The sequence below is a fragment of the Mustelus asterias genome, chromosome 5, assembly GCF_964213995.1.
Source record: "Mustelus asterias chromosome 5, sMusAst1.hap1.1, whole genome shotgun sequence".
NCBI lineage: Eukaryota > Metazoa > Chordata > Chondrichthyes > Carcharhiniformes > Triakidae > Mustelus > Mustelus asterias.
Genome location: NC_135805.1, coordinates 7,578,894 through 7,601,389, shown reverse-complemented (window position 1 = coordinate 7,601,389; position 22,496 = coordinate 7,578,894). Strand labels below are relative to the sequence as shown.

The window sequence follows — 22,496 nt, the reverse complement described above, 5'->3', positions numbered from 1 at the left end:
CGGATTGGCTGATGTCCCCGGGGCCCATCCTGCTTCGGAAGCATGTCTGGGCCCATAAGGCAGATCCCTTGGTCGAGGAGGTCCAATTGCTCCACGCTAATCCTCAATACGCTTATGTAGCGTACCCTGATGGGCGGGAGGACACGGTTTCTGTCCGTGACTTGGCACCCGCAGGTGCCCCTGAGGTCACCACGTCCTTCCGCCCCACGGTCCCCGGTGTTGTCCACTCGGAGATTGCTGCGCCTCTTCCTCCCTCAGTCCCTGTCCCCAATGTAGTGCGCCCAGAGCCTGTTGCGGCCCCCCCACCCCCTAGCTCCGGTTCCAACTGTTCCCCATACGCCACCAGGGCCACTGCTCACTCCTCTCGCCCCTGTGTACAGCTCGCTTGAGTCGCCGGAGCCGTCGCCACGCAGTACCCGACGACTGGACGGGATGACGGATCGGTCCGCTTCACACCATCTGGCGCCTTCTCTCGACGCTCACTGTACGGAACCTGGGCCGACATCGCTCCCTGCTCGGACGACTCTGCAACCTGCACTACGACGATCGCGACGGCGGATCAAGCCATCGGTTCGTCTGGACTGGTAATATTGTTTCCGCTTCACCCCCGTGTTGTTTTTTTTAAAGGAAGGGGTGAATGTGGTGGACCTCAGTTGTGCCTTTGTCCTATATGGACCACCGTTGTGCGTGTTTGTCATACCTGGACACATCCCCTTCCAGTTTGGCTCCTCCCCTCGGCACCTAGAATAAAGGTGGCTGTCTCCTCCCCGTTGTTCAGTCCAGGTCGGTTATTTGTTGGGATCTGCTCCTGATTCTGTTGTGAATAAAAGCCTACACTTGTATTGGCACACCGGTAGTCTTTCGCCTTATTGATAGCGCATCATGTAGCTTGGGGATTTAATTCACATTCATAGAATGATAAAGCAGTGGAGGCCAGTCAGCGCACTGTCCCAGTGTCATCCCTTTGTTAAGAGCTAACTAATGAATCTCACTCATCTATTCTTTCCCTTTATCCCTGCCATTCGTTTCCCTTGAGTTCTCTTTAATGGGACAGTTGATACTATTTTCACATCAGAGTGCATTTCAAATCATAGCAACTTGCTGTACAGTATTTCTGCACTTCACCTTTGATTGTTTTGCCACACACCTTGAATATGTGTCATCTGGTTATTGATCTTTACACTGCAGGCAACAGTTGCTCCTTATTTATTTACCCCATCAAAACTATTCAGAATTTTGAACAAAATATCAAATCTCCTCGCTACCTTTTATGCTTTAAAGAGAACAACCTCATATTCTCCAGTTTCTCCACACAGAATGAAGTTCTCCATCTTTGCCATGCTCGCAATGGAACAGAATACTCCATCTGAGGCCCAACCAGTGTTTATTTGTTTGGGATGTGAATGTTACTGGCAGGGCTTGAATGGTGGTCAACGAACCTCTTGAAACTTAGGATCCCCATTAACTTCAGTTTTGCTAGGGCCACTCCTTGATGTCACTGGTTAGCACTGCTGTCTCACAGTGCCAGGGATCTGGGTGCAATTTCTGCCTTGGGTGACCATCTTTGTGGGGTCTGCACGTTCTCTCTGTGTCTGTGTGGGTTTCCTCTGGGTGTTCTGGTTTCCTCCCACAATCCGAAAGACATGCTTGTTCGATGCATTGGCCAAGCTAAATGCACGGGATTATGGGTATAGCGTGGTGGGGGTGGCCTCGGTGGGATGCTGTTTCGTAGTCAGTGCATGGGCCGGATGGCCTCTTCCAGCATTGTAAGGATTCTATGGTTTTAATTGCTCAAATGCTGCCTTGATGTCACAGCAGTAATTTTCACTTCACCTCTAGAGTTCAGCTCTTTTGTCCATGTTTGGACAAAGACTAATAGTGTCAGAAGCTTAGTGGCTCTGACAAAATCAAAACTGAACATCAGTGAAGTAGTTATTGCTGAATAGTCGCCTATCGAAGAATTGAAGAATATAACCAGGAGTGGACCATTCAGCACCTCAAGCCTGCCCAACCAGTCAATACAATCTTGGTTGATTTCATCTCAGCCTCATCTCCACTTTCCTGCCCATTCCCCATACCCCTTTATTGCACTACTGATTAAAAACGTACCTATCTCCTGCTTAAATTTGTTCATTGTTCCGGTGCCTACTGCATTCTGGGGGAGCAGGGAATTCCACAGAGTCATGACCCTTAGAGTGAAATAGTTCCTCCTCATTTCTGTTTTAGATCTGCCACACCTTTACCTAAAACTATAGCCTCTTAGAACAAAGAACAATGAAAAGTACAGCACAGGGACATGCCCTTCAGCCCTCCAAGCCCGTGCCGATCACGATACCCTAACTAAACTAAAAAAAAACCTTCTGCCCTTACTTGGACCATATCCCGCTATTCTCTCCCTACTCATGGACCCACCCAGATGCCTCTTAAATGTTGCTAATGTGCCTGTTTCCACCACCTCCTCTGGCAGCACTTTCCAGGCACCCACCACTCTCTACATGAAAAACTTTCCCCACACAAGTCCCTTAAACTTTCCCCTCTCATTTTGAACCTGTGCCCTCTTGTAATTGATACTTCCACCCTTGGAAAGAGCCTCTGACTACCCACCCTGTTGATGCCTCTCATAATTTTGTAGACTTCTATCAGGTCTACTGTCAGCCTCTGTCTTTCCAGTGAAAACAATCCTAGTTTATTCAACCTCTCCTCATAGCCAACACCCTCGAGACCAGGCAATATCCTGGTGAACCTTCTTTGCACTCTCTCCAAAGCTTCCACATCCTTCTGGTAGTGTGGTGACCAAAACTGCATGCACTACTCCAAATGCGACCTAACCAAGGTTTTATATAGCTGCAACATGATTTGCCAACTCTTGTACCCGGCTGATGAGGGCAAGCATGCCAGAACCTTCGTAATCACCTTGTGATGCCACTTTTAGAGAACTGTGGACCTGCACGCCCAGATCCCTCTGTATGTTAATGTTCCTAAGGGTTCTGCCATTTACCGTATAATTCACACCTCTTGTTCAAGAATATCCAACAAGGGGAAACATCCACTCTACATTTATCCTGTCAATCCCCTTCAGCATCTTATTTACCTCAATTAGATCTCCTCTCATTCTTCCAAACTCCAGCAGTTTTAGACCTAAACTGCTCAATATCTTTTCCACATGTACCCTATCAAGACCTCTTAGGATTTTATACATTTCAATCAATTTGCCTCCTACTCTTCTAAATTCCAGTAGTTACAATCCTAGCCTGTCCAACCTTTCCTCACAAAACAACCTGCACATTCCAGGTATTAGTCAGGTAAACTTTCAATGAACTACTTCAATGAATTTACGTACATCCTTAAATAAAGTGACCACTACTGTACATAGTACTCCAAATGTATTCTCACTAGTTCCCTATACAATTGAAGCTTAACCTCCCTACTTTTACATTCAATTTCCCTTGCAATCAATGATAATGTTTGATTAATTTATTTAATTACTTGCTGTATCTGCATACTAGCCTGTTGAGATTTCTGCATTGGAGTATCTCAGAGCTCTGCAATCACTCACCATTTTAAAAATAGGCTTATTTTTATTCTTCCTGCGAACTGGACAATTTTAAATTTTTGAGCCTTATCCAATTTTCCCTCTTGTGTGTACTCTGCTTGACCTTCTCTGATCCTATGATTATCAAATCACATAGTTTACCACAGAAATAGATGATTCAGTTAAACTTGTCTTTGTCAATGTTTATGCTCTACACAAGTCCCCTACCACCTCACCATGGGCAATGCAGTGGCAGTACAGTGGTTAGCACTACTGTCTCAGTGTGAGGGATCTGGGACTCTACAGTTCTATGGTTCTTCTTCTACCTCTATCAGCATAACGGAATTTGTGCATGCGTTCCCGCCGCGCGCGCATCTCTCAGCCCCGGATTTCTGGCGCCGTCCGATCCACCCTGGAAACTAGCAGGAAGACCAGGTAAGTTATTTGCATCTATTTTTAATATTATTTCAATGTGATTAGTGGGCCCAGGATGGAATTCTTTGGGCCCGTTAGCATCTCCCACCCCGCCAGAGTGTTTCACTCTAGCGGGTTTATAGTAGCTCCCCACTTTTGGGGAACTATCGGGATGAGCCCGCTGGAGTGAAGGTGGGGCAATCTGGGCCCCCCAGAGAGTCGGTTGGCGTGGGGGAGTGCCCTCTGAGCAACGGCAACCTGGAAATGCCAGCCTGTGCCCCCTGGCACTGCCCATTGGGCTTGGGCAGTGCCAAGGGGGTGGGGCAATCATTGGGGGTGGGGGATCCCGCTGCCACACTCCACGGGGATCAATGGAGGCAAGAGGTAGCCCAGCGATTGGGGTGGGCTGGGGGGAGGGTGAATATGTTTTGCAGGGGGGCTGGAGAACAGGGTGGGCTGGGGGGTCTGCTTGCTGAGGGGTCGGCACTGTTGAGCGGGCGGTGGGACTGGACTGCTGGGGGGAACTGTGCGGGGGGGGGGGGCGCTGGAGATCAGGTTGGGCTGGAACGGGCACGGTCAGGGTTTAGCACGGGAATGGTCAGGGAGCCACGATCGAGCCGTGGGGGTGTTGGGGGGGGGGGGGTGTTGGAACAGGACAGCGATCAAGTTGGTCAGCAAGCTGCATGCACAGGTGCCCACTAGTTTAACCTCCTGGGTGGGAATAGGCCCCACCCCTGAAATCTAATGATATTCATGTTGGTGGCCTCTGCATTGCAGAGAGTGTGGGAGATTCTAGTGTGAACTCCCACTGAAAAAAAAGTGTGAATTACTCCAGTTTTCCCGTGAATTTGACATTTAGAATTTTTTGGGAGAATCGCCCCCACTCTCTTCTTTCAGGAAAAACTTATAAAAGTAAGGCCACGTGCCAACCAACACAAGAGCTGCTTCTTCCCTGCTACCATCAGATCTTTGAGTGGATCTACGACATATTAAGCTGATCTTTCTCTCCACCCTATCTGTAACTGCAACACTATATTTTGCGCCCTCTACTTTCCTTGTCCCTTACGTACTCCATAAACGGTATGTTTTGTCTAAATAGCACGCAAGAAACAATACTTTTCACCGTACCCAATGCATGGGACAATAATAAATCAAATCAAATCCAATCAAATCTTTGATGTGACACTGGCTGTCTGGTTGCACAGCATCTTATTCTTGCGTGTAGTGACCTCGGCTATGCTACTCCCTCATCCTGTATGGGGTTGTCAATAAAGGGAGATCAAAGATGTGTGTCAGCACCTTGGGCTCAGTGAAACCTGAAAGAGAGAGAGCCCTAGTGAAAGTGATATACCCTTTGAGGCAATTCAATGGGCCATTGAGTTTCCCGCCAGGTGAACCCCGGCCAAGATCTGGATTTCTTGACAAAAATCCATCACCATTTTCTTAGGATTCTGAAGGTTCCATTTGCCCACCTATTTTTTTTTTCTCAGATGTAATGGGTTTCACTGGCAATTTGTGATACCTCCCTAATTGCCTTGAGAAAGTGTTGGCAAGCTGTCTCAGTCTCAGTGGTGTAGATACAAGCACATACTGTTTGGGAGTGAGTTCCAGGATTTTGACTCAGCAAGAGTGAGAGAACAGCCAGATATAATTCTAGGTCAGGATGGTGTATGGCTTGGAGAAATCTAGCAGGTTGTGGTCAGGAGTTTGGAGCCACAGCTCAAGGCTGTGTTCTCAGTCCCCCACTATAATCCTTATACACCTATGACTGTGCGGCCAAATTCCCCTCCAATTCGATTTTCAAGTTTGCTGACGACACCACCGTAGTGGGTCGGATCTCAAACAATGACGAGACAGAGTACAGGAATGGGAAAGAGAATCTGGTGAACTGGTGCGGCAACAATAATCTCTCCCTCAGTGTCAACAAAATGGAGGAGATTGTCATCGACTTCAGGAAGTGTAAAGGAGAACATGCCCCTGTCTACTTCAATGGAGACGAAGTAGAAAGGGTCGAGAGCTTCAAGTTTTTAGGTGTCCAGATCACCAACAACCTGTCCTGGTCCCCCCATGCCGACACTATAGTTAAGCCCACCAACGCCTCTACTTTCTCAGAAGACTGAGGAAATTTGGCATGTCAGCTACCACTCTCACCAACTTTTACAGATGCACCATAGAAAGCATTCTTTCTAGTTGTAACACAGCTTGGTATGGCTCCTGCTCTGCCCAAGACCGCAAGGAACTACAAAAGGTTGTGACTGTAGCCCAATCCATCACGCAAACCAGCCTCCCATCCATTGACTCTGTCGACACTTCCCGCTGTCTTGGCAAAGCAGCCAGCATAATTAAGGACCCCATGCACCCCGGACATTCTCTCTTCCACCTTCTTCCTTCGGGAAAAAGATACAAAATTCTGAGGTCACATACCAACCAACTCAAGAACAGCTTCTTCCCTGCTGCTGTCAGATTTTTGAATGGACTTACCTTGCATTAAAATTGATCTTTCTCTACACCCTAGCTATGATTGTAACACTACATTCTGCACTCTCTCATTTCCTTCTCTATGAACGGTTTGTTTTGTCTATATAGCGCGCAAGAAACAATACTTTTCACTGTATGTTAATACATGTGACAATAATAAATCAAATCAAAAAGGAAGGTGCTGTTAAAGCTGAGCTGCTGAAGTAAATCTTCCAGATGGAAAACACTGCTGCTACAGTTGCGGAGGGGATGAGTGGGGTGCCAATCAAGCTTTGTCCTGGATGGTGTCAAGTGGGTGGCTTCTTGAGCCGCACTCATCCAGTCAAATGGTTTAGAACATAGAACATAGAACATTACAGCGCAGAACAGGCCCTTCGGCCCACGATGTTGCACCGACCAGTTAAAAAAAAAACTGTGACCCTCCAACCTAAACCAATTTCTTTTCGTCCATGAACCTATCTACGGATCTCTTAAACGCCCCCAAACTAGGCGCATTTACTACTGATGCTGGCAGGGCATTCCAATCCCTCACCACCCTCTGGGTAAAGAACCTACCCCTGACATCGGTTCTATAACTACCCCCCCTCAATTTAAAGCCATGCCCCCTCGTGCTGGATTTCTCCATCAGAGGAAAAAGGCTATCACTATCCACCCTATCTAAACCTCTAATCATCTTATATGTTTCAATAAGATCCCCTCTTAGCCGCCGCCTTTCCAGCGAAAACAATCCCAAATCCCTCAGCCTCTCCTCATAGGATCTCCCCTCCATACCAGGCAACATCCTGGTAAACCTCCTCTGCACCCTCTCCAAAGCCTCCACATCCTTCCTGTAATGTGGGGACCAGAACTGCACACAGTACTCCAAGTGCGGCCGCACCAGAGTTGTGTACAGTTGCAACATAACGCTACGACTCCTAAATTCAATCCCCCTACCAATAAACGCCAAGACACCATATGCCTTCTTAACAACCTTATCTACTTGATTCCCAACTTTCAGGGATCTATGCACACATACACCTAGATCCCTCTGCTCCTCCACACTATTCAAAGTCCTCCCGTTAGCCCTATACTCAACACATCTGTTATTCCTACCAAAGTGAATTACCTCACACTTCTCCGCATTAAACTCCATCCGCCACCTCTCGGCCCAACTTTGCAACCTGTCTAAGTCTTCCTGCAAACTACGACACCCTTCCTCACTGTCTACCACACCACCGACTTTGGTGTCATCAGCAAATACCTATAGAACGCCTTAGGATTCTCTTTAACCCTATCCGCCAAAGTCTTCTCATGTCCCCTTTTAGCCCTTCTAAGCTCGCTCTTCAACTCCCTCTTAGCCAATCTAAAGCTTTCTAGTGCACTACCCGAGTGCTCACGTCTCATCCGAACATAAGCCTCCTTTTTCTTTTTAACCAACAAAGTGGTGGTTTACTCTCCACCACATTCCTGATTTGTGCCTTGTGTGGCCAGGCTTTAGGAAGTCATGAGGTGAATTACTTGCTGCAGAGTTCCCAGTCTCTGATCTGCTCTTGTAGCTGCACTATTTATGTTCTCCCTCTCTAGGCATTTGTCATGTGCATTCTATTCTCTGCCCAAAGACAGGTCCTTGGCTCATTCCCTTATTGTTCATCCTGAGTTGTTTCCTTGGCAGTTTTTGTCAATGGCAGTTTGCTATTGCCTTCCACTCACACGTGCAGGTCCCAAATTTACCTCAGCCAGAATAGGAATTTAACACATGATGTTGCCGTTAGCCTGAACCACATACTAGACAGCCATCCAGCTGAGTTAACCAGTCTTTCCATAAAGTTTGATATATGTTCCCATATCTATTTCTTTTATGAATAACTTTATTAACTTTATAAATGCAAGTTGATGTTGTTTATTCTCGTGAGGAATGTGTCTGGTAAATTGCACTGAGAAATTACATCCTCAGCATTTTTTAAGAACAACAACGTATTGGTACCTTTGTCCACTGCCAGAGGATTCTGCTGGTAGCAACAAGTTTTGTTATCATGCCACTGACGGCAGGCACAAAGTTTCTAGAAGATTGGAAGTATCCATTTCCAATAATTCCTGGCCAAAATAGAAAAAAAATCCAATCTTGTTATTTCCATAAATAATTAGATTTGACAAAATGCAACCAATAACTTTGATTTTCTTATTTATTCAGCAGAACAATGCCAGACTCTGAGAAATCCCCGTAATTCAGGAGACTAGAAAATGACTATGACAAAGTCCAATATAATCCAACTTTCTTAGAGAACATAAATGCTTCTGTAATTTTGTTCTCACCATTGAATAGGACATTTTCTGGCAGGAAGTTCCATTGACAGAAATGAGTGTTATTCAGACGATCCTAAATCTCCCATTTTCTCTCAGAGAGATGATAAAAATAATTTTCCACTGTTCACAATGAATTCATGAGAATGTAAATCAAATTATTACTTCTCACGTGAACTTGCTTGCTGCATTGCAGGCAATTTAGCATCCCCTTAATTTTGATAATCTTTCTCAATAACATGCTATTTCACCAAGTGAAGCTCACAGTTATGGAATCTACAAAAAAGGACGGGAAAAGACAAACTGTGCCATCAGCCTGTCCTATTCTAATGTCCAATCTACTTTTTTTATTCTTTTGCAGGTCAGTAGTATGGTCAGCATTTTTACTTCCTCATCCCTAATTGCCCTCAAAGGTGGGGTGGTGAGTCACCTTCTTGAACCATTGCGGTCCATGTGGTGAATTATACAACCACAATGCAGTTTGGGAGGGAGTTCTAGGACTTTGACTCAGCAACAGCGACGGAATGGCAATAAATTTCCAGGTTAGGACGGTGTGTATCTTTGGAGGTGAACTTGCAAGTGGTGGTGTTCCCACACATCTGCTGTTTTTGGTCTTCTGGGTGGTAGAGGCCACAGGTTTGGAAGGTGCTGTCAAATGAGCCTTGATGATCAATAATGCATTACGTAGATTGTACAACTGTTGCCACTGTGTGTGAGTGATGGAAGGAGTGGATATTGGAGGTGGTGGAATGGATGCCACTCAAGTGGGCTGCTTTGTCCTGGATGCTATGAAGCTTCATGAGTGTTGCTGCACTGCACTCATCCAGGCAAATGGGAAGTATTCCATCAAACTCTTCACTGGTGCTTTGTAGATGGTGGACAGGCTTTGGGGAGTCAGAAGATGAGTTACTCACCACAGAACTCCCAGCCTCTGACCAGCTGTTTTAGCCACACTCTATATGGCTGGCCCAAGTCAGCTTCTGGTCATTGGTAGCCATGTTGGAGAGAGATGGCTGGTTTCTCTTTTGTTGGAGATGATCATGCCTGACATTTTTGTGGCACAAATGTTACCTGCTACTTATCAATATTGTCCAGGTCTCTCAGCATGGACTGCTTCAGTACCTGAGAAGTCACAAATGGTGTTGAACATTGTGCAAACATCAGCAAACATCCCCACTTCCAACATTATGCTGGAAGTTAGGTGCTGAAGATGGTTGGGCTTCGGACACTACTCTGAGGAACTGCTCCAGTGATACCCTGGAACTGAGATAATTGACCTCCAACCACCACAATTTTCTTCCTTTATGCCAGGTATGACTCTAACCTGTGAAGGGTTTCTCCCTGATTCCCACTGACTCCAGTTTTGGTAAGAACCCTTCCTTAATGCCAGAGTTGGTCAAATGCTTCCTTGATGTCAAGGTCAGTTTTCTCTGATCTGTGGAGGTATTGTCATCGAGAATGCACCATTTAATCACTAACTGACAGTTAACTGCCAGCTTTGACTACTTCAAACCAGGTTGTCTCTGATTGATCAAGGCAGGGCCCTGGAATAAACCAGAGAATGCCTGTTACCTATTTTAATTCATTGAAAAAGGTACAATGTGTGTACATCTTTCTCTTTGCAAAGAACAAGGCCCTGTGTTTAACATAACTAGCTTCTAATTATGTATAAGTGAGCCACACTGTTTTAAGTTTATTTATTAGCGTCACAAGCGACCTTATATTAACACTCCGGAATCTATTCGGGTACACTGAGGGAAGATTTAGCATGGCCAATGCACCTAACGAGTATGTCATTTGGATTGTGGGAGGAAACCAGAGCACCCAAAGGAAACCCACGCAGACACGGAGAGAACATGCAGACTCTCAGTGGGAGAGCATCTTGGGGATAGCGATCATAACTCTATCTCCTTTAGGCTTGCATTGGAAAAAGAGAGGATCAGGCAAGCTAGGAAAGTGTTTATATGGAGTAAGGGGAAATATGAAGACATTAGACAGCAAATTAGAGGAGTAAATTGGAAGGAGGTATTCTCGGGGAAATGTACTAAAGAGAGGTGGCAGTTTTTCAAGGAATGTCTGTCTAGAGTTCTACAGGACAACGTTCCGAGCAGATAGGGAGGTGTTGGTCGGTTAAAGGAACCGTGGTGCACGAAAGCTGTGCAGGACCTAGTCGCGAAGAAAAGGAAAGCGTGCAAAAGGCTCAGAGAACTTGGCGAAGATAGGGATTTAGAAGAGTATACGGCTTGTAGGAAGGGACTAAAGAAGGAAATTAGGAGAGCCAGAAGGGGTCACGAGAAGGCCCTGGCAGGGAGGATTAAGGAGAACCCTAAGGCGTTCTATAAATATGTGAAGAGAAAAAGGATGAGACTTATAAAAGGTGAAGGCGGGAAAGTCTGTATGGTGCTCAATGAGTATTTTGCCTCGGTTTTCACAGAGGAGAAGGACCTGGGTGGATGTACAGCGGGCGTGCGGTGGACTGAAAGGATTGAGTATGTGGACTTTAAGAAAGAGGTTGTGCTGGAATCTTTGAATGGCATCAAGATAGATAAGTCGCCGGGACCGCATGGGATGTACCCCAGGTTACTGTGGGAGGCGAGGGAAGAGATTGCAGAGCCTCTGACGATGATCTTTGCGTCGTCGATGGAGATGGGAGAGGTGCCGGAGGATTGGAGGATTGCGGATGTGGTTCCTATTTTCAAGAAGGGGAATAGGGATAGCCCAGGTAATTACCGACCGGTGAGTCTAACCTCAGTGGTTGGTAAACTGATGGAGAAGATCCTGAGGCACAGGATATACGAGCATTTAGAGAGGTTTAGTATGCTCAAGAATACTCAGCATGGCTTTGTCAAGGGCAGATCGTGCCTTACAAGCCTGGTGGAGTTCTTTGAAAATGTGACTAAACACATTGACGAAGGGAAGGCGGTAGATGTGATTTATATGGATTTTAGCAAGGCGTTCGATAAGGTCCCCCATGCAAGGCTTCTAGAAAAAGTGAGAGGGCATGGGATCCAAGGGGCTGCTGCCCGGTGGATCCAGAACTGGCTTGCCCAAAGGAGGCAGAGAGTGGGTATAGATGGGTCTTTTTCTAAATGGAGGTCGGTCACCAGTGGTGTGCCCCAGGGATCTGTTCTGGGATCCTTGCTGTTTGTCATTTTCATAAATGACCTGGATGAGGAAGCGGAGGGATGGGTTGGAAAATTTGCCGACGACACGAAAGTTGGTGGGGTTGTGGATAGTCTGGAGGGATGTCAGAAGTTACAGAGGGACATAGATAGGATGCAAGACTGGGCGGACAAGTGGCAGATGGACTTCAACCTCGATAAATGCGTAGTGGTCCATTTTGGCAGGTCAAATGGGATGAAGGAGTACAATATAAAGGGAAAGGCTCTTAGTACTGATGAGGATCAGAAGGACCTTGGGGTCCGGGTCCATAGGACTCTAAAATCGGCCCCGCAGGTGGAGGAGGTGGTTAAGAAGGCGTATGGTGTGCTGGCCTTTATCAATCGAGGGATAGAGTTTAGGAGTCCGGGGATAATGATGCAGCTATATAAGACCCTCGTCAGACCCCACTTGGAGTACTGTGCTCAGTTCTGGTCGCCTCAAAGAACAAAGAACAAAGAACAGTACAGCACAGGAAACAGGCCCTTCGGCCCTCCAAGCCTGTGCCGCTCCTTGGTCCAACTAGACCAATCGTTTGTATCCCTCCATTCCCAGGCTGCTCATGTGACTATCCAGGTAAGTCTTAAACGATGTCAGCGTGCCTGCCTCCACCACCCTACTTGGCAGCGCATTCCAGGCCCCCACCACCCTCTGTGTAAAAAACGTCCCTCTGATGTCTGAGTTATACTTCACCCCTCTCAGCTTGAGCCCGTGACCCCTCGTGATCGTCACCTCCGACCTGGGAAAAAGCTTCCCACTGTTCACCCTATCTATACCCTTCATAATCTTGTATACCTCTATTAGATCTCCCCTCATTCTCCGTCTCTCCAAGGAGAACAACCCCAGTCTACCCAATCTCTCCTCATAGCTAAGACCCTCCATACCAGGCAACATCCTGGTAAACCTTCTCTGCACTCTCTCCAATGCGTCCACGTCCTTCTGGTAGTGCGGCGACCAGAACTGGACGCAGTACTCCAAATGTGGCCTAACCAGCGTTCTATACAGCTGCACCATCAGACTCCAGCTTTTATACTCTATACCCCGTCCTATAAAGGCAAGCATACCATATGCCTTCTTCACCACCTTCTCCACCTGTGTTGCCACCTTCAAGGATTTGTGGACTTGCACACCTAGGTCCCTCTGTGTTTCTATACTCCTGATGACTCTGCCATTTATTGTATAACTCCTCCCTACATTATTTCTTCCAAAATGCATCACTTCGCATTTTTCCGGATTAAATTCCATCTGCCACCTCTCCGCCCAATTTTCCAGCCTATCTATATCCTGCTGTATTGCCCGACAATGCTCTTCGCTATCCGCAATTCCAGCCATCTTCGTGTCATCCGCAAACTTGCTGATTACACCAGTTACACCTTCTTCCAAATCATTTATATATATCACAAATAGCAGAGGTCCTAGTACAGAGCCCTGCGGAACACCACTGGTCACAGACCTCCAGCCGGAAAAAGACCCTTCGACCACTACCCTCTGTCTCCTATGGCCAAGCCAGTTCTCCACCCATCTAGCCACTTCTCCTTGTATCCCATGAGCCTTAACCTTCTTAACCAACCTGCCATGTGGGACTTTGTCAAATGCCTTACTGAAATCCATATAGACGACATCCACGGCCCTTCCTTCATCAACTATAGGAAGGATGTGGAAAAGATTGAAAGGGTGCAGAGGAGATTTACAAGGATGTTGCCTGGATTGAGTGGCATGCCTTATGAGGATAGGCTGAGGGAGCTCGGTCTTTTCTCCTTGGAGAGACGAAGGATGAGAGGAGACCTAATAGAGGTGTATAAGATTTTGAGAGGCATAGATCGGGTGGACTCTCAAAGGCTTTTTCCCAGGGTGGAAATGTCTGCTACGAGAGGACACAGGTTTAGGGTGCTGGGGGGTAGGTACAGGGGAAATGTTAGGGGGAAGTTTTTCACACAGAGGGTGGTGGGCGAGTGGAATCGGCTGCCGTCAGTGGTGGTGGAGGCGAACTCAATAGGGTCTTTTAAGAGACTCCTGGATGAGTACATGGAGCTTAATAGGATGGAGGGTTATAGGTAGGTCTGGAAGGTAGGGATGTGTTCGGCACAACTTGTGGTCCGAAGGGCCTGTTTGTGCTGTAGTTTTTCTATGTTTCTATGTTCTATGTTTCCACACAGACAGTGACCCAAGCCGGGAATCGAACCCGAGCCCCTGGCGCTGTGAGGCAGCAGTGCTAAGCACTCTGCCACCGTGCCGCCCCTGTCACTGCAAGCCTGACTGATAATCTTAAAGTAAAAGAATGAATGCAAAAGTACTTCAGTCACAGGGTGAGCACTGCTCTTCATTTATCCTGCGTTCTATGGCACATGGGACCCATGCTTCACCTTTCCCACTTGCTACACTCAACAATTCCTTTTCCTTCAACATTTCCTTCATCACACAGAACTACGGCATACTACAGCATTCTCATTACAACTTCCCAGTTTTATTTATTTTTTGGGGGATATAGGTGTCACTGGCTAGGAGCAGTTATTGCTTATTCCTAATTACCCTTGAGAAGGCAGTGGTGAGCTGCCTCCGGAACTCCTGCAATGCACCTGGTGTGGGTATATCCACAGTGTTTTCAAGAAAGGATTTCCAGGATTTTGATCTGTGACAGTGAAGGAATGGCAATATAGTTCCAAGTCATGATGGCAAGTATTGTAATTTGCTCTAAGGGATATCAGCATGACAGCACTAGAAGCATGACAGCAACATGAGGTCCAGTCTTCGTTTCACTTTAGCTTTGAGCAGAGTGGACACACAGCTCTGTTGTCTTCAAGCTTTATACTTCGGTTGAACTGTTCTAATGCATCTGATTGATCTTAATAAATGAACACAGAGCCTGTTTATCCAATCCCTTATGAGTGATTGATGCCTGATGCTTTGTACGCTAAATAAGCCCAAGGTATTACATCATTACAATGACACAATACGGTAGTCAACAGAGGTCAAGCAGCCTGACAGCAAGATTAAGTATAATCTTAGATCATAATACATGGCATGAGCTGACCCTTGACATTTTGATCAGAAGGCAACTAAGTCGCAGCATTGGGGAGTGTTGACAATGCAGGAAGAGCTTTGAAGGAATTAGGTTAACATATTGTGGGTTTATTTATTAAGACAGATCAGCAGAGGGTGATCAAAATATTGGATTCTCAGGTTGATGATGCAAATGATGTTGTCAAAGATATTCCTGATTGTTCAATAGCAAATAGTGTACCTGTGTATCCAGGTGTGATAAGACTGCAAATGGATGTCATCAGCCAGGTATGAAGAGAGATTATTTGTCCTCTAGCATTCTGACATTCATGAAGTGGTGGAATCATGAGCCAATGAATGAGTATCACTGGCAGCTGTCATGATATATCATGACAGCTGCCAGTGAAATTGCCACGGGCATGAATGATCCTTCTGTAGTGATAACACACTCGTTAGGAATGAATGGAATGATAGCCTGTTCTGTTCTTGAGGAGGATTTATTGTGTATTTCAGCAAAAAGCTTGGTTCGCAGAAGCAATTTCACAAGTACATTCTCAGTTTAAGTGCAATCATGACACAAAGTTGGGTGGGAGGGTGAACTGTAAGAAGGGTACAGAGATGCTTCAGTGTGATTTGGACAGGCTGAGTGAGTGGGTAAATGCATGACAGATGCAGTAAGATGTGGATAAATATGAGATTATCCATTTTGGTAGTAGAAATAAGAGGGCAGATTATTATCTTAATGGCTATCAATTGAGAATGGGGAATGTGCAATGAGATCGAGGTGTCCTCATACACCACTCGCTGAAGGTAAGCATGTAGGTACATGTGGTGAACCATCGTTGGTTCCCACTGGATAGTACTGAGCCAGGGGCTGGCCAGTACTACAAGGATGTACATATGTTACTGTTGGGTTGTGCTATTGTTGCTGTTGGGGTTAGGGTGGGGTTGTTACACCTTTGTACTATAGTGTGGTGGCACATCCCAGTCGGGCTCCGCCTCCTGGGAGAGGTATAAGAGTCCCTGCTCTGGCCGGGACCCCTTCAGTCTGGGATAGTGTATATAAGTTCTGGCAGCTTCATTACAGTAAATAAAAGCCTTTCATTTACTGAGCTTCAGGCCTCGTGTTTGAGTAGCGCATCAGTACAGCAGGTGGCAAAGGTGGTAAATGGTCTCCCCTGCAACAGATTGTCCATTGTCCTCTGAAAAATCACCAGACTAGAGGACACCCCGGAAACCAGACGGTTGTGTTTGAACAAATCTTTGAGAGTGATGATTGAAACAAACTGATTTGAGTCATAGAAACATAGAAACTAGAAGCAGGAGTCGGCTATTGAGCCCTTCAAGCCTGCTCCACCATTCATTTTGATCATGGCTGATCAAAATCAGTATCATAATCTCACCTTTCTCCCATATTCCTTGATCCCTTTATCCCCAAGAACTTCTTGAAATCAGACAATGTTTGGCCTCATACACTTTCTGTGGTAATGAATTCCACACATTCACCACCTTCTGGATGAAGAAATTTGTCCTCACCTCAGTTCTAAAAGGATAACGCCTTATTCTCAAACTATGACCCCCGGTTTTGGACTCCCCCACCATCGGGGACATTCTTTCTGCATCTACCCTGTCTAACCCTGTTAGAATGTTATAAGTTACAAGAGATCCCTCTCGCTCTACTAAACTCCAAAGAATACAATCCTAACTTAATCTCTCCTCATATGAGGCATTCTTGGGGAAAAGTACCGAAGGAAAGTGGAGGATTTTCAAGGAATGTTTGTCTGGAGCTCTGCATGACAACGTTCCGATGAGACAGGGGGGTGTTGGTAGGGTACGGGAACCGTGGTGCACGAAGGTTGTGATGAACCTGGTGAATAAGAAAAGAGAGGCGTACAGAAGGTTCAGAGAGCTAGGAGGTGTTAAGGATTTAGAGGAGTATACGGGATGTAGGAAGGAGCTTAAGAAGGAAATTAGGAGAGCGAGAAGGGGTCATGAGAAGGCCTTGGCGGGTAAGATTAAGGAGAATCCCAAGGCTTTCTACAAATATGTCAAGAGTAAAAGGATGAGATGTGAAGGCATAGGACCCTTAAAAGGTGAAGGGGGAAAAGTTTGTGCGGAACCGTTAGAAATGGCGGAGGTGCTTAATGAATACTTTACCTCGGTATTCACGGTGGAAAGGGATCTGGGTGGTTGTACTGCTGGTTTGCGGTGGACAGAAAGGATCGAGCATGTGGACATAAAGAAAGAGGATGTGTTGGAACTATTGAATGGCATCAAGGTTGGTAAGTCGCCGGGACCGGATGGGATGTACCCCAGGTTACTGTGGGAGGCGAGGGAGGAGATTGCGGAGCCTTTGGCGATGATCTTTGCATCGTCGATGGAGACGGGAGAGGTTCCGGAGGATTGGAGGATTGCAGATGTGGTCCCTATATTCAAGAAAGGGAACAGGGACAGCCCGGGAAATTACCGACCGGTGAGTCTAACCTCAGTGGTTGGTAAATTGATGGAGAGGATCCTGAGAGACAGGATTTATGATCATCTAGAGAAGTTTAGTATGATCAAAAGTAGTCAGCACGGCTTTGTCAAGGGCAGGTCGTGCCTTACGAGCCTGGTTGAGTTCTTTGAAAATGTGACCAAACACATTGACGAAGGAAGAGCGGTGGATGTGGTCTATATGGACTTCAGCAAGGCGTTCGATAAGGTCCCCCATGCAAGACTTCTTGAGAAAGTGAGAGGGCATGGGATCCAAGGGGCTGTTGCCTTGTGGATCCAGAACTGGCTTGCCTGCAGAAGGCAGAGAGTGGCTGTGGAGGGGTCTTTCTCTGCATGGAGGTCAGTGACCAGTGGAGTGCCCCAGGGATCTGTTCTGGGACCCTTGCTGTTTGTCATTTTCATAAATGACCTGGATGAGGAAGTGGAGGGATGGGTTGGTAAGTTTGCTGACGACACCAAGGTAGGTGGTGTTGTGGATAGTTTGGAGGGATGTCAGAAGTTGCAGCGAGACATAGATAGAATGCAAGACTGGGCGGAGAAGTGGCAGATGGACTTCAACCCGGATAAGTGTGTGGTGATCCATTTTGGCAGATCCAATGGGATGAAGCAGCAGTATAATATGAAGGGTACCATTCTTAGCAGTGTAGAGGATCAGAAGGACCTTGGGGTCCGGGTCCATAGGACTCTTAAATCGGCCTCGCAGGTGGAGGATGCGGTCAAGAAGGCGTACGGCGTACTGGCCTTCATTAATCGAGGGATTGAGTTTAGGAGTCGGGAGATAATGCTGCAGCTTTATAGGACCCTGGTTAGACCCCACTTGGAGTACTGCGCGCAGTTCTGGTCACCTCATTACAGGAAAGATGTTGAAGCCATTGAAAGGATGCAGAGGAGATTTACAAGGATGTTGCCTGGATTGGGGGGCATGCCTTATGAGGATAGGTTGAGGGAGCTTGGTCTCTTCTCCCTGGAGAGACGAAGGATGAGAGGTGACCTGATAGAGATTTACAAGATGTTGAGAGGTCTGGATAGGGTAGACTCTCAGAGGCTATTTCCAAGGGCTGAAATGGTTGCTACGAGAGGACACAGGTTTAAGGTGCTGGGGGGTAGGTACAGAGGAGATGTCAGGGGTAAGTTTTTCACTCAGAGGGTGGTGGGTGAGTGGAATCGGCTGACGTCGGTGGTGGTGGAGGCAAACTCGTTGGGGTCTTTTAAGAGACTTCTGGATGAGTACATGGGATTTAATGGGATTGAGGGCTATAGATAGGCCTAGAGGTGGGGATGTGATCGGCGCAACTTGTGGGCCGAAGGGCCTGTTTGTGCTGTGGCTTTCTATGTTCTATGTTCTATGTTCTAAACCTGCCATCCCATGATCAGTCTGGTAAACCTTCGCTGTACTTCTTCTATAGCAAAGACATCCTTCCTCAGATAAAGACTCCAAAACTGCACACATCCATCGGTTCTCCTTGGTCAACTCTACTAGTTACACGCTCAAAGAATTCCAAGATTCGTCAAGCATGATTTCCTCTCTATAAATCCATGCTGACATTTTCTGATTATGCTACTGTTTTCCAAATGCTGAGTTATGAAATCCTTGATAATGGACTCTAGTAACTTCCCCAGTAACGACGTAAGGCTCACTCGTCTATAGTTCTCTTGCCTTTTGCAGACCTCGGGAGATACAAAATCAGGACAGCAGTTCCTGTAGAGCCCTGCCCAACACAATATTGCTATGGTTGCCAGTGTCAGGAGGCGCAGAGGAAAAGCAAGGTTCCTAAACCAACATTTCCGAAAAGAACACATAGGCCGAGGGACAGGAGAATGCACAACCTGGAAGTTCTGCCTTCCTCTGATGAGGAACAGCTACTGTGTGTAGCGATGACAAAATCGTAACCCATCAAATTGTCAGTGAGACTGAACGGGTGTCCAATTTTAATGGAGGTTGACACAGGCGCAGCCGTATCGGTCATAGGGGAAACAGTGTTTAACAAGATACGCACTGGACTCCAACCCTTAGCTCTGACCAAAACGTCGGCATGGCTGAGGACCTAGACGGGGGAACACAAAGTGATGCGTACAACCCATGTGCCAATTGCTTACGGGAAACAACTAGTTAGGCTACCATCGATGGTAGTGGAAGGTTCAGGACTGAGCCTATTAGGGCGAAATTGGCTAAAAGAGATCCAGCGAGATTGGACAAATATCTTCCAGCTGGAGAATGGTTGCCTGAGTGAAGCCCTGAGCAAATATCCGGAGGTTTTTCGGGAAGGCCAAGGGACAATGAAAGGAGTTAAGGCAAAATTGCATGTTGACCCGGAGGCAGTCCCAAAGTTTTGCAAAGCCCGACCGGTACCATTGCGTTAAGGGAAAAGGTCGACACGGAAATCAAAAGATTGCAGTACGAAGGAGTAATAAAACCGGTCCATTTTGTGAAATGGGCAGCACCCATGGTACCTATCCTGAAGCCGGACGACTCAGTGCGCCTTTGTGGCGATTTCAAACAGACGATAAATTGTTACACTCAGCTAGACAAATACCCAATCCCCAGGATTGAGGATCTGTACCAAAGTTGGCAGGAGGACTCCTATTCACAAAACTGGACATGAGCCACGAATACCTGCAACTTCAGCTGGATGAGGATTCGCAAAAATTCGCCACAATAAATACGCTGAAAGGCCTCTTCTAGTATAAAAGATTACCTTTCGAGGTATTGTCAGCTTGTGCCATATTCCAGAGGACCATGAAGAGCATCCTACAGTGATTACCACAGGTTGCCATTTATCTTGACAATGTCCTCATTACGGGAAAAACAAGGGCAGAACATCTGCAGAACCTGGAGGAAGTTCCCAGGAGATTTGCGGCAGCAGGGGTGCATTTGAAAAGAGAGAAATGCATCTTTTTAGCACCACAAGTAACCTACCTCTGGCACAAAGTAAGTAAGTAAGGCCTACATCCTCTGGAGGATTGGGTACGAGCAATAAAAGACACCCTAGCCCCCACCACTATTCAGGAGCTATGGTCATTTTTAGGACTGATAACGTACTGCAGGAAATTAATACAGAACAGGGCCTCCATTCTGGATCCCCTCCACCAGTTGCTAAAAAAGGGACAAGCTTGGAAATGGTCGGCCCACCAAGACAGGACCTTCAAGAAAATTGAACAGCAACTCTCATCCGAAAATGTATTGGCACATTATGACCCCAAGAAGGAATTGGTGCTCACCTGTGACCCCATATGGGGTTGGCGCAGTCCTGGCACACAGGTGGCAATACGGATCAGAATGGCCAATAGCATATGCCTCCAGGACCCTAGCAAGGGCAGAGCAAAGAAATGCCCGAATTGAAAAGGAAGAGCTGGCGGTAATCTTCGCAGTTAAAACATTTCACCAAACATCTACGATCGTAACAGATCATAAACCATTGCTGGGCCTACTTAAGGAGGACAAAGCAGTGCCGCTGATACCATCAGCCCGGAACCAGCTTTGGGCATTATTACTGGCAGCATATCAGTATTGGTTGGAGCACCAGCCAGGGACTCGAGTAGCAAACATCGATGCCTAAGCCGGCTACCATTACCGGACATTGGTACCCAGAATAGAGGAGATTGTGATGACATTAAACTTTCTGGATACCCTCCCGGTGGACGTACACAATATACGCCAGAAAGACCCTGTATTAGCAAAGGCAAAGCACCTGGTGCCAACAGGGCAATTGGAAAGACCGGTCCATCCACAGTTCCACCCATACTCGTGCAGAAGGGAGCAGATCATGGTGGTCGAAGGATACTGCTGTGGGGAGCATGGGTGAGCGTCCCAAAGCAGGGCCATCGGGCCATACTGGTCGAACTACACCATGGGCACCCCGGAGTATCAAAAATGAAGATGCTGGCCAGAAGCTATGTCTGGACATAGTGGAACTGGTAGGACGGTGCCAGAAGTGCCAACAGGGACAGAAGGTGCCACCGGCAGCCCCACTGCACCCCTGGGAATGGCCAGGTAGACCATGGTCACGACTCCATGTCGATTTTGCAGGCCCGTTTATGGGGTCCATTTCAAATGGTTGGATGTCGACAAACTGAATAATGGCAACCGTTGAGAAACTGCGCAGTTCATTTGCAATGCATAGGATCCCAGAGGTGTTAGTTTCCGATAATGGTTCAGTGTTCACCAGCCTGGAGTTCACAAAATTTATTAAATCAAATGGGATTCGGCACATCAAGACGGCACCTTACTGTCAAATGGGCTAGCGGAGAGAGCAGTCCAGACTTTAAAGGCCGGGTTGAAAAAACAGCCAGTGGCTTCATTAGAGACTAAAATCTCACGCTGGCTATTCGACTATAGGACAACTCCACACACCTCCACTGTGCCCGCAGAGTTACTGATGGGCAGATGACCCCACACCAGACTGAACCTGTTGTTTCCAAATCTGGGAGGGAAGGTGGAAAGACACCAGGAAGTCCAATGCAGGGGCCATAACAAGAGAGGCACTTTTTGATGCCGGGGAGAAATTATGACAATGGACCAGCCTGGGTAACAGGAACAGTCGAATCCAGGACAGGACCAGTATCCTCCCGAGTACGCGTGGGCGAGGCAGTGGTAAGATACAGGTTTCAGGCTCTCCACCTGTTCCTGAGCCGAGTCTGCCCTGCAGCCCTAGGGGTGAGCAGAGTCCGGCTCGGCGGGCCAGTACCGTCTCACCTGCACCCTTGATGGGGTCCTCAGAGTCCAAAATGGACACGGGGGATGAAGCTGCAGCGATTCCCTTACCACCAGAAATGGACGAGGAACCAGCCCTCCAGCGCTCGCTGCGGAAGAGACAGGCGCCAAGCCGTTACACCCCGCCGACATCTGAGGCTGAGTTGGAGTATCCTGATCCGGCACGCCAGGCTAATGAGGTTGAGAGGCCTTCACCTTTGCGGAGTTATTTCACTCAGGCATTTCTTTGTTCCCCGTAATGAATTCTCCCGTTTCTGACTATAAGAGGCTTATATTAGTTTTTGTCAAGCTTTTTCTCTTTCCATACCATTCCTGGGCCAGCCCTGACCGCACCCCCCCCCCCCCCCCCGGCTCCCTCCCCCCCGTCCCAGAGCACTCCGATCTCTATCCCCCCAGCTGTAACGATATCTCCCCCCCACAATGGGAGGC

At 47.2% G+C, this 22,496-nt stretch overlaps 1 protein-coding gene across 1 annotated transcript in view; it reads right to left on the bottom strand.

Moving 5' to 3' along the window:
• The window catches only part of LOC144493944 (dynein axonemal heavy chain 8-like), a 1,661,706-nt gene that overhangs the window by 494,006 nt on the left and 1,145,204 nt on the right, over positions 1 to 22,496 (bottom strand). Inside the window, exon 63 of the mRNA XM_078213521.1 lies at positions 8,388 to 8,497. Within this exon, the coding sequence (XP_078069647.1) occupies positions 8,388 to 8,497 (110 nt within the window). The remainder of the gene's footprint in view (positions 1 to 8,387; positions 8,498 to 22,496) is intronic.